The sequence below is a fragment of the Ochotona princeps genome, chromosome X (assembly GCF_030435755.1).
Source record: "Ochotona princeps isolate mOchPri1 chromosome X, mOchPri1.hap1, whole genome shotgun sequence".
Classification (NCBI taxonomy): Eukaryota; Metazoa; Chordata; class Mammalia; order Lagomorpha; family Ochotonidae; genus Ochotona; species Ochotona princeps.
Genome location: NC_080865.1, coordinates 89,261,548 through 89,273,811, shown reverse-complemented (window position 1 = coordinate 89,273,811; position 12,264 = coordinate 89,261,548). Strand labels below are relative to the sequence as shown.

At 53.9% G+C, this 12,264-nt stretch overlaps 1 protein-coding gene across 5 annotated transcripts in view; it reads left to right on the top strand.

Annotated features, from left to right (window-relative positions):
• The window catches only part of ELF4 (E74 like ETS transcription factor 4), a 46,678-nt gene that overhangs the window by 25,667 nt on the left and 8,747 nt on the right, over positions 1 to 12,264 (top strand). For all 5 annotated transcript variants that reach the window (XM_058658254.1, XM_058658255.1, XM_058658256.1 and 2 more), the window contains one exon: positions 8,733 to 9,013. In XM_058658254.1, the coding sequence (XP_058514237.1) occupies positions 8,942 to 9,013 (72 nt within the window). In that variant the 5' untranslated portion in view covers positions 8,733 to 8,941. The remainder of the gene's footprint in view (positions 1 to 8,732; positions 9,014 to 12,264) is intronic.

The following is a 12,264-nucleotide window of genomic DNA, read 5'->3' as shown; positions in this document are numbered from 1 at the left end:
GGCAGGCTCACTTTAAAGTGCCATCTCCCTGCCCCCCTAGCCTAGGGACAGTTTGTTTCCATTGTCAGGGGAGGGAGCGAGGGAGGGAGCAGCAGCACTGACCAGAGACTAATTAAATTCATTAGTGGGTCTTTTAGAAGCCAGGGTAATCAGTCTAAGCACCAACAGGATATTAAGGCAGATAACTTTTATTGAAGGGACCATGTTGTCTGCTGAGGCCCCTGCTGGCGTGTGTCCTAGAAACCGATGCAAGCCTTCTCGCTCGGATCCGGGACTCCCATGTGCATGAGGCGTCGGGCTGGGGGACTCCCCAGTGCCCACTCCCTCTGGGCCACTTCCCACACCTGGCAAAGCTAAGGGCATTTCTCCTGGCACAAGGCTGGTACTTGGTGCTACAGTACTCCAGTAACTAATGATGAACCCATGCATGTGTCAAATACCTTGAGCTTCCATGATTTCCCCGCGTGTGCACCTTTGTTTATGCTACTCCCATCCCGGTCCAATGTCCTGCCCCAATTTCTTTTTTTCTTTTTTGTAAGATTTATTTTTTATTTTTATTGGAAAGTCAGATTTACAAAGAGCAAGAGAAACAGAAAAAGATCTTCCATGCTCTGATTTACTCCCCAAGTGGCCGCAACTGCTAGAGCTAAACTGATCTGAAGCCAGGAGTCAGGAGCTTCTTCCAGGTCTCCCACATGGGTTCAGGGTCCCAAGGCTTTGGGCCGTCCTCTACTGCCTTCTCAGGCCACAGGCAGGGAGCTGGATAGGAAGTAGAGAATCCAGAATTAGAACGAGTGCACATATGGGATCCTAGAGGGTGCAAGGTGGGATTTTAGCCATTAGGCTACTGCGCCAGCCCTCCCGCCTCAATTTCTGTCAATTCAACTTTCACACATCCTTCAAGATCTGAAGCCAGCGCCATCTCTTCTAAGCCTTCCTCGCCTGGTTTAATTCTCATCTCCTCTTCACCTCTTAGACCTAAGCAGGGGTTGGCAAAAGAGGACCCGTGGGCCAATCCATTCAGTGGAATGTTTGGATGTGGATCCTTAGCTAAGCATGACTTTTACATTTTTTTTAATTTTTAAAGATTTTATTTATTTTTATTGGAAAGGCAGATATACAGAGAGGAAGATCTTCCATCCGTTGGTTCACTCCCCAAGTGGCTGCAATGGCTGGAACTGAGCCAATTTGAAGCCAGGAGCCAGGAGCTTCTTCCAGGTCTCCCACGTGGGTGCAGGGTCCCAAGGCTTTGGGCCGTCCTCGACCGCTTTCCCAGGCCACAAGCAGGGAGCTGGAAGGTGGAGGGAAAGTAGAACAGCCAGGATACGAACTGGCTCCAGGCCTCTATCTTTGTTTTTCTTTTTTCCTTCCTTCCATCCTCCCTTCCTATTTTTCTCCCACAAAAGAAACTTCATTTCATTTCATTGTTTCCGTGAACTTTTTGAAATCCCCTTGGACTTGCATCAGATCAGGCTGCTGGCTTGTCTGACAGCTGAACACCTGCCTAGGCCCCTCCTGCCAACGGACCCAGATAAGACCAAGGCTTAGCAAAATGTTTGTTTTGGTCCTCATTTTTTTGTCCCCTCATTAAACCTGGGTTTTGGAAGATAATCCCATCTTTAAACTGTGAGCTTGGGCTCAGTATAGTAGCCTAGTGGCTAGTCCTACTAGCCTAGTAGGAAGTCATTTACCTTGCGTGTGCCGGGATCCCATATGGGTGCTGGTTCTAATCCCGGCAGCCCTGCTTCCATCCAGCTCCCTGCTTGTGGCCTGGGAAAGCAGTGGAGGACGGCCCAAAGCCTTGGCATACTGCACCCGCATGGGACACCTGGAAGAGCTCCTGGCTCCTGGCTTCAGATCAGCTCAGCTCTGGCCTTTGTGGCCACTTGAGGAGTGAACCGGCAGATGGAAGATCTTTCTTTCTCTGTCTTTCCTTCTCCTTGTAAATCTGATTTTCCAGTAAAAATAAATACATTTTTTAAAATAAGCAAAGAAAAAAATAAATAAAATGTATGAGTTTAAACTCAAGGTCAGTCCTTTTCACTGCCCTGATCACGCATATCTGGTACCATTTTCACAGTGGAACCATTACACATTTGGGGGTCTCTACAGCAAGGCTGTTACCCTATAGTCTATCAGCTTTTTCCTTTGGAGGCTAAGAAAATCATCCCCCAGGTTCCAGAGCTACCCACTTGTCTTCTGCCACCTCCTGTGCTCACAGACCCACTCTTACCTTCACCTAGAGGATGGCTTTCTTTTTCTAATGATTTATTTTTGAGGGCCCGGTCCTGTGGCCTAGCAGCTAAAAGTTCTCACCTTGAACGCACCAGGATCCCATACTGGCACCAGTTCTAATCCTGGCAGCTCCACTTCCCATCCAGCTCCCTGCTTGTGGCCTGGGAAAGCAGTGGAGGACGGCCCAAAGCCTTGGGACCCTGCACCCGCGTGGGAGACCTGGAGGAAATTCCTGGCTCCTGGCTCCGGATCGGCACAGCACTGGCTGTTGCGCTCACTTGGGGAGTGAAACATCAGATGGAAAATCTTCCTCTCTGTTTCTCCTCCTCTCTGTATATCTGACTTTGTAATGAGAATAAATAAATCTTTAAAAACAAACAAAAGAAACCAAACAAAAAATATTTATTTTTATTTGAAAGGCAGAGTTACAGAGAAAAGGAAAGACAAAAGTTTACATTGAGGATTTACTTCCCCAAACAGACACAACAGCCAGAGATGGGCTGATCCGGAGCCAGGAGCCTTTTTCTTTCCCATATGGGTGCAGGGTCCCAAGTTCCTGGGGCATTTTCCCCTGCTTTCTCAGGCATGTTAGCAGAGAGCTGGAGGGGGAAACAGATCAACCAGAGCTCAAACTGCTCACCTGTGATGCAGCATCTCTAACGGTGGCTTTAGCACTATACCACAGCGCCAGCCATATATATGTGTGTATATATATGTATGTTCGATTCCTCCGCTGTCTGATGCATCCACATCCTATCCACTTTGTAGCTTCTCCCAGCCCCTCCCTCTCCCAGTGCTTACACTGCTTGTCTTTCCTCTACCCCTCTCAGCCTTCATTTTGACTCACCATCTCCATTTCCCTTTCTTTTTGCATGATATCTTGGACATTTTCTTGTATTATCTGGCAGAGACAGACCAGTCTCCCATCCACTGGTTCACTCTGCAGATGCTTGTGATGGCAGGGGCTGGGCTGAGGCCCAGGCTGGGAGCTCATCCAGCTCTTGCACGTGCGTGTCATGGATGCAATGACTTTGGCTGTCTACTGCTGCCTCCTCCTAGGGCCGCCGTGAGCAGGACGCTGCCATGGGGCGCAGAGCCAGGGCTCAGTCTCAGGGCGTCTCAAGTGCTTGATTAAGAGCCCGCCCCAATCCTGTCCTTTCTCAGGAAAGTGGTAGGCACAAACCCTAAGGCGGAACCAGCTCTGCTGGCGTCAAAACTCATGCCTTTAGGCTCTGCGGACGTTGTAGTGGCCCTTCTGTTATTCCGCCTCTTGTCCTTGGCATTCAGTGGAGTAGGTGTAGTGGCTACAGGCACCTCCAGGTGGCGTTGTTTTAGCTTTCTCAGGGCCACTGAAGCCAGCGGTTCCCTTTGTCAGCCACCCTCCCCCCCTCCTTCCTCCCTTATTGGGGAGTCTGTAGTGTTTGTTCTTCTTGCTACATAACCACAACCCAGAGGGCTGGGCCAGGGTTGACGGTGGGGAGGGCAGGGGACTGCACCAGCCTGCCCCTCCGTGCAGGGTCCCCAACCCAAGCCAGGAATCGGTTCCTTCCCAGCCAATAACCATCTAAGTCCCACCCTCTCTTGGGTTCGGGAGCTCCTCGGGGGCTCTCAAGGCCGCAGACTGGGGCCCTGACCCCTTGCTGCCTGGGAGGTGGCCTGGAATTCACCATCTGGATGAGTGAATTTTCGCTTTCACAGTGCCTCCCACCCGCCACCTTCACTCGCCCAAGACTGCCTGCTGAGCACCTGCTAAGGCTCCATGACCCTGCACCCTCACCCACTTGAAGGATGACAGAAAGCACAGCCCAGAAAGATGGGTGGCTTTTTCAAGGTCACAGTCACATGGGGCTGCAGCCAGGAGAGCATGACCCTTCTCATCCTCCTCCTTCTCCTCCCTCATCCTGGGCGGTAGACACCATCGTGGGTGGGCCATGGGTCTCCACCCTGCCACCCCCTCTTTCCCCAGGAGTAAAGCTAGACAACTCTTTGCCTGCAGCCTGCAGCCTGCCACCTCCCGCAGCCCTGATCACCTTCTCCCTGGGATGGATTGTGGGCCTGAGGAGGAAGCCTGGAAGAGGGGAGCAGAGGATGAAGACGGGTGAGGGGGATATGGAGGAGACCCACCTCACCATGGGAGTGTGACAAACCATGAGCTGGAATCAGGCAGTGACCCAGGGGTGCGGAAGGAAACTGGGTTTCTTGTAAATAAGCAGAGAAACCCCAACCAACAAAAGCTTGCAAAACTCTGGCCTGCTCGCCCTCCCTCTTCTTAATTTCATGTCAAATACAGGGGGCATTGGAAGGAAAGGAACAGAGAAGGAGCTGACACAGGGTGCCGGCTCAAGGAGGACTCGCTTGCTGATCAGAGTTGGGCCTGAGCCAGGCCAAGGTTATGGGTTTGAGTCCTGCCAATGGATGGATTGTCTGCGCCTGGGGCTGCAGAGCCTCTCTGCTGGTTACGGTAGGGCAGCAGGCGCCTTGGCTGCTTGATGACGCCTAGCCAGAGGAGGAGGGGCTGTTTTTAAGTAGAGGGCACAGCTGTTCCTAGGGTAGTTTCCATTTTGTTTGTGGTTGTGGGGGAGGGGTGTCGAGGGAGTGGGAAATGGCATGAAGGAAATGGTCACTTCCTTTCCAGAGAATTCCAGAAAGGTTTTCATGAAGGACAGGGTATTTCAGGGGTGAGAGCTTGGCTCCAAGGACAAGGAGCTCTGGGGGAAGGAGAAGTGGTGACGGTGGCGTTGGGGCCCGGCTGGCCATCTGGCCCCCATGTATCCTGGCCCCATGGGAAAATGGCACGATTGTTCCGAGCCGTTCTGGGAGAGCCTCTGGCCTAAGGCACGCAGGCGCAGATTGGCAATCACTCCGTGGAGACTGGATGTGGCTTCTGCCCAGGAGCCGCTTGCTTGTAAGGGAGGCCCGAGTGGGTGGTGCTGACCATTGCTCTGTGTGTTCCAGCGACAACCCCAGCAGGGCCCTGTACCGGCCATTTGTGGTTACAATGGAGCAGTCCAAGCTGCTTCCATAGTTCTTTGATTAGGAAATTCATTCAGAGCCCCAGAGAGCCAGCACCTGCAGCACCTGCAGGCTGCTAATGCTCATGCCCTCACATGCTGGCTCCCCCACTAAACCCACTGACTCCTGCGCTGCCACAGACACTTTGCTTTTAGTTCAACAGGGTAGGGCCCTGGAAGAGAGGGAGAAAACCCACAGGAAGGGAAGCCCACGAACTCTGACCACCTTGGCAAGCAGATGGCAACCAGAGCCATCTGTGAGCTGTACTCCGGTTGGGGGAGTAAGCATCCCTTAGTTTCTGCAGGTTCCCAGGCACCTCAATTCTCTGAACAAAGTGTCTGCTTTCATGCATGTCCTGCTTGCAGCCACGGAGGCAGGATCCTGGCCGGATGGAGTGGCCTCCCCAGCATGGGCCTCTCTAGCCTCCAACAGAGTGGAGGGAGGGCCTGCCTGCTGGTGGCTTCTTTGGTTTCAGGTTCTTGGGAGAGGGAGGTTATTTTGAGGGACCTCGGGGCAGAGAGTAAGTGAACATGCAAATGAGCCTTTCTCTCCACCTCTTACTTTCAAATCCTCAAAACATCTCAAAGTGGGGGGGGGGGAAGAGAAGGGGAAAGCTTTTGGGACTGGAAGGTTCCACGGCATGGTGGGGAGGGAATTTTCTTAGCCTTGGCCAAGAGGGGAGGGTAGCTACTTGCAGCCTGAGCACGCCATGGTCGTAAGCATCGGGGCAGGAGCAGATTAGAGTCCTGGACTGGTGGAAACTGCACCAATTGAGTCCTGAGTGTGGATAAGAAGCAGGTCCAAGACTCATGCGCTTGGGATGATCTAAACTTCACTGCTCCACACCTTGTTGATGGCCACTGCTCTGGCTGCCTCCCCTCCCTACTGCTCCCTGACAAAGTGAACTCTGTCTGTGTTGTGTGTGTGCGCGCGCGCGCGTGTGCGTGTTGGGGGTGAAGGTGGGGGCCTCACCTTAGCTTTTCTGGGCCTCACCTTAGCTTTTCACCTGTAATAGGGGCAGCCTTCAGGCTGCAGCCAGCCCACCCTGGTCTCCAGCATAGGCCTCTTGCAGTCAGCAGGAGCTTGGGCTGAGCATTCTCCTGGCTCTGTGAAGGAGGAACCAAGCTTGCAGCTTTGCTGGCCACAGTGGGATACAGTGACTGTCACGCACATGTCCCCACACTTGCGACTCATGCACGCACCCTGCACACACAGACACACACCTCCCAAATGGCACTTGCAAAGTAAACAGAGACAGTGCCCAAAGCGTAGATAATGAGGACAGTGCACAAGTCTCCAGATGGGACCTCGTAGGGGATGCAGGCCTCGCTCAGCCTCACTCAACCTCACTCAGCCTCGCTCAGCCTTGCTCAGCCTTATGGGAGCAAGAGTCCCCAGTGCTGGTTGCATCCTGTGTAGACCTGGAAGCATACAGCTGAGAAGAATGCTCAGCAAACACGACCAGTCTCCCAGTGAGGGGTGATTAGACAAGAAGTGGCTGCTGCTCCATGCGGGGCCCAGGGCGATGTGCTGAGCAAGCACTTAGTTGCCAACAGAGTGGTCCCTGCCTTCCAGGAGACCACTGTGGACTGCTGGAGGTGAGGAAGGCGCACAGGCATCCCCCAGGCACTGAAACCGGCTGTGACCTTGCACAGATGAAACACCCATCTGTGAAAGGGAAGCCCAGGAGACATGCAAACCGGAAAGGAAGGGTTACACCGAAATGGCCTTGGCCTGGGTGAGGCAGGCACAGAGTTTCAGATTTAGATAGAGTGGGATTAGGTGAAAGTGATCACCTTTTATTGGATTCGGCCAGAAAATGCTCTTCTTCCTGGGGCAGGCAGGACGGTGTGAGGGCTGCAGCTGCGGAATGCAGACATCCACATGAGGGCGCTGAAGCGAAGGGACAGACTGTCCAAGCAGAAATGGCCCCGGGAGGCTTAGTGAGGGACTGGGTGGGACCAGGGCAGGGAGTGCGGAGTCCAGGTGCCTGCTGGCAGGCCTGCCTGCGTGAGGGTGCAGCCTCCCGTGTCTCCTTCAGCTGCAGGCTGACTCAGACCCTGCGGGTGGAACAGAGTGGAGCCCAAGGTATTCTCCAAGCATTTTTTTTTTTTTGCCCGTGGGGCTGGAAAGGTGTGGGGGTGAGGGCGGGGGTGGGGCAAAGCTGGGGCTGGCCCTGTGGGCTAACGGAAAGGAAGTGGGAGAGGCCTGGGTGTCTCCCATCGGGGACAGCGGTCATTGGGGAGGTCACCCGTGCTCCCCCCTTTCCTCTCTTTTGCCCCTCTCAAGTTCCTCATTTCCCCACGCCCCAACCCTGGGGGACAATTGGCCATCCTGGAAGTGGGCACCAATGACTCTCTCCTGCTATGCTGGCTCCACAGACACCTGTGAACTCCAAACAGAAGTGTCATGGCCCTCCCCAGCTCACTGCAAAGCCGAGGGGGGAGAGCAGGCCAGCTGGAGGGATGGATCAGGCCAGCCATGGGGCTTCCAGGGTGGACAGGGTGTGACACTTCCCACTCTGCTAGTCTCTGTAACGTGTCAGAGCACAGCCCGACAGGGGCATTGAGCTGCAGAGATGGGCTTGGGGCATGCACCTCCAGTGCGTGTGTGTGGGGGCGGGGTGGAGGGCAGCAAGATGTGCTCACGCATGTGAGCTAGCGAAAGACTCTTGGAAAAGTGGCTTGTGCCGGCCCTGGGATGCTGCATGGTCGCTGCTTCCCTGCCACCTCCCCCAGATCCCAGGGTGCCGGGCCTCTGCTCCCAGGTTCCCAGAGCCACAATGCAATGTTGAAACTGAAAGCACAGCCAAGCAGAGAACATAAAACCCACACAAAGTGGCTGAGGCTGGTTTCGCTGGCAGCCGTAGGGGGCAGGGGTGCAGCACGAAGGGCACGCAGCAACCCACTTGGCCCTCTGTGGCCAGGTTCTCCTCTGGAGGCGTGGCCTGGCTGGTGATGGGCGCCCTTCCCCCCACCCAGCTGCTAGCCCTGACAAGCACAACCCCACCCCACACACGCACAGAGTGTCCACAGCAAGAAATCTTGCCTTCTCTATAGAGTCTGTCCCTCCCAACTAAGCTCCCCCATCCCCCCACTCCCTAAGGTAAACAGCCAGGGGCACTGGCCACCCCTTGCCTCACTGCCACGATGCCTTCCCCAGCGCAAGGGACTCAGGCATTAGTCTTCAGAGTGGAGAGAGAGAGCCCTTGTCTCCGGGTCACGTCCTTCAGCGGCAGGGAGGGAGGCTGCAGGTGTCGGGGGGCATCGAGGCCTGGCCACTGACCCCTGCAGGGACTGCGTCTACTGCCTCTTCTCCTGGTTCCTTCCTGTTTGCTCCTTGCCCCTTTTCCCACTGCCCTCCCCTTACCGTTGTCTATCCTGCCCCTGGCAGTCTGCCTTGGTGGGCCACAGTCCCTCTGCTCTGGCAGCAGAGGGCAAGGAACGTGACTTTCCTCATTGCCCTGTCTCTCTCCTTGTCCCTAGGTCGCTCCTGCACTTGGCTCAGCTCAGCATGCATCCTTGAACCCGGCTTAGGCCCCTACAAGCTGCAGCTGTCTCCACTTCCGATCTTACTGGCTCAGCGCAGGTTCAAGGCTCCGAGGCACGGCAACGCTGCATCCAGAAGCCCCCCAAGCCTCTCTCCCCCTGGGCCCTCCTGCGGGACCCTGCTACTAGCTGTGTGACCTAACAGCATGGCTGTCACCCTGCAGCCTAGTGACCTGGTCTTCGAATTTGCAAGCAACGGCATGGATGACATCCACCAGGTAACAGGCCCTGGAGAACAAAGCCCATGCAGCCGAAGCTGGGAGGCAGGCAGACGCACCCTGCGCATACTGAAGAAGCACCTCCTGTGTTCAGGGTGCCAGGTCCACTTGCCAATCAGTCACTCACAGAGGGCCCGTCCATAGTCAACAGGCGCATGGAGGGCAGTGGTCTCCTACATGCCATGCCTAGCCACCAAATCTGCTAAGGAGCTGCTAGGAAAAGGAGTGAGCAGGTGCATGAGACCTTGCCCCTTAGTGTCACCGAGAAAGCTGCTGGAACACCCACTTAGCTAGAGGGAGAGACAGCACTGTTCTGGAACTACAGGGTGCCCCCCGAGACTGGGACTGTCAGACTCCTCAAATGATCACAATGGCTGGCATTGGGCTGGCACAAAATCAGGAGCCGGGAGCATCTTTCTTTTTTTTTTTTTTTCTTTTTTTTTGGGGGGGGGAGCATCTTTCTGGGTTTCCCACGTGGGTACAGGAATCCAAGTACCTGGGCCATCCTCCACTGCTTTCCCAGGTACATTATTATTAGGGAGCTGGATCAGAAGTGAAGCAGCTGGGACTTGAACTGGTGCCCATATGGGATGCTAGCACCATAGGCCATAGTTTTACCTACTGTGCCACAGTGCCAACTGCTACTTTCCCATCTTTGCTTAGAAAAGCTTTGACTGGGTTATCACTGAAAGCTCTGTACCCTATAAATCCTTTCGAGGATGGAAAGCTGTCGATCTCTGGAGTCCTGCCAAAGGTTGCCCCCTAGTGGTCTTTGTGTGCATTGCACTTTCTGTCCCGCTCCTCACCTCAAGTTACTGGATTTAATTAAACAGCACTGGCAAGCCTAGCCTCCCAGAGAAGGCAGGAGACAACGGGGAAAAAAAAGTGAACCCGCCATGGGTTTCTAATGCTACTTGTAATTTTTCTATGTGCATCTGGTCTGCCTAACAAGTGTTTCTGTTCTTCCTAGAGGCTACCCTTACCTGCCAACCTACCCCATTCACCCTCAGCAGACCGCTTTCCCAAGCCAGACAGGCTCAAAGCCTGCAACAGCCAGGGCTGCTCTAGGCCAAATGCAGGATCCCAGAGCTCCAGCCACGTTTCCCACATATGTGGCAGGGGCCTGGGTAATTGGATCACCTTCTGCTGCCCTCCCAGGCGCATTAGCAGGAGGCTGGATCAGAAGCAGACTACGGGCACTCTGAAATGGGTTACAGGCGGCAACGTCACTCATTGTGCCATAATGGTGGCCTGTATCTTTAACCTTTAGACATTTGGATTCTACATTGTTTTTTAAATTGTTTATTTGACAGGCAGAGAGAAGAGAGGGAAGTAGATCCCACCCCAATCAACAGGCAGGGCTGGGCCAGTCATGGAGCCTGGAGCCAAGAACACCATCTGAGTGTCCCGTGCAGGTACAGGGCCACAAGGACTTGGGCCAGCTTCTGCTCCCTCCCAGGCGCATTAGCAGGGAACTGGATCGGAAGCAGAGCAGCTAGAGACTCAAACAGGCAATCTGATTTAAGATGTCAGTATTGCAAGCAGTGGCTTAACGTGCTGTGTCACAATGCCACTTCCTCACCTGTTACCCTTACTACCCCTTGTTGTCATTGCCTCCCTGCTCACCTGCGAGAGGGAAATGTCCCTCTTTCTCCCAGAGGAAGCGACCCAGCCCTGGGCCTCATCTGCTCTCTCCTGCCATCTCCAAGACTTGAAACTATCAGTCACCTTCCCCCACCAATGCTGTATCTTTCGGATCTCACAAACAGTTCTCTGCAACCTGAACATCTCCCTGAAAAGCTTTCCGGGGCCAGTGTGCTGATATAACAGGCTAATTTTCCATCTGCGGCACCAGCATATCAGATAGTTGCTATTTCAAGTACTGGCTGCTCCACTTCCTATCCAGCTCCCTGCTTTTCGGCCTGGGAAAGCAGCAAAGGATGGCTCAAGTCCTTGGACCCATGCATCCACCTGGGGGCCCTGCAAGAAACTCCTGGCTCCTGGTACAATCCATGGCCATTCTGGCCATTTGGGGAGTGAACCAGCAGATGGAAAAGCTCCGTCTCTCCCCCTCTTTCTATAACTCTGACTTCCAAGTGAAATAAGTAAATCTGAGAGAAAGAAAAAGAAAGAGAGCTGTTCCCTGCCTTCTGCCTCCCCCTGCCCCAGCACTTCAAAGTATGTGTTGAGCAACACTTATCCAAACATCTGAAAACCTAAATGCTCTGCAATCCAAAACCCTTTGAGTCATGACCCGGCTCTGAAGTTTCCACTCTCAGATCTTGGGATTAGAGATGCTCTCTGGCAGTTTGTGCAGATATTTCAGGATCTTAAAACAAAACAGAACAAAACAGACACACCTGGAATCAAAGGCTTTTCTGGTCACAAGCATTCCAGAGAAGGGGTCCGCAGCCCGCCACAGTTTTGGTCTTCTATCTCTGCTGTGGCTTGTACCTTCTCACTTCCTTTTCAGTCTTTTTTGAAGAGTTTTTTAATTCATAAAGTCAGATATACAGAGAGGAGGAAAGAGAGAGAGGAAGATCTTCTGTCCATTCACTCCCCAAGTGACCGCAACAGCCAGAGCTGAGCCAATCTGAAGCCAGGAGCCAGGAGCCTCTTCCAGGTCTCCCATGTGGGTGCAGTGTTCCAAGGCTTTGGGCCGTCCCCGACTGCTTTCCCAGGTCACAAGCAGGGAGCTGGATGGGAAGCAGGGTGACCAAGATTAGAACTGGCACCCATATGGGATCCTGGCGCATTCAAGGTGAGGACTTTAGCTCCTAGGCCATGGCGCCGGGTCCTTCCCTTTCACTCTTTTAAGATTTATTTTGTGAATTTGAAAGGCAAAGTTGCATAGAGAGAGGGGGAGATAGATTTTTCAATCACTGGGTTCACTCCTCAAATGACAAAGGCCAGGGCTGGTCTAGGTTGAAGCCAGGGATCCGGAGTTTCATCCAGGTCTCCCACTTGGGTGGTGAGGACCCACACACTTGGAACATCTTCTACTGCTTGCCCAGGCACTTGAGCAGGGAGATGGATCAAAAGTGGAGCAGTTGGGCCCGGCGGTGTGGCCTAGCGGCTAAAGTCCTCGCCTTGAAAGCCCTGGGATCCCATATGGGCGCCGGTTCTAATCCTGGCAGCTCTACTTCCCATCCAGCTCCCTGCTTGTGGCCTGGGAAAGCAGTCGAGGACGGCCCAATGCATTGGGACACTACACCCGCGTGGGAGACCTGGAAGAGGTTCCAGGTTCCCAG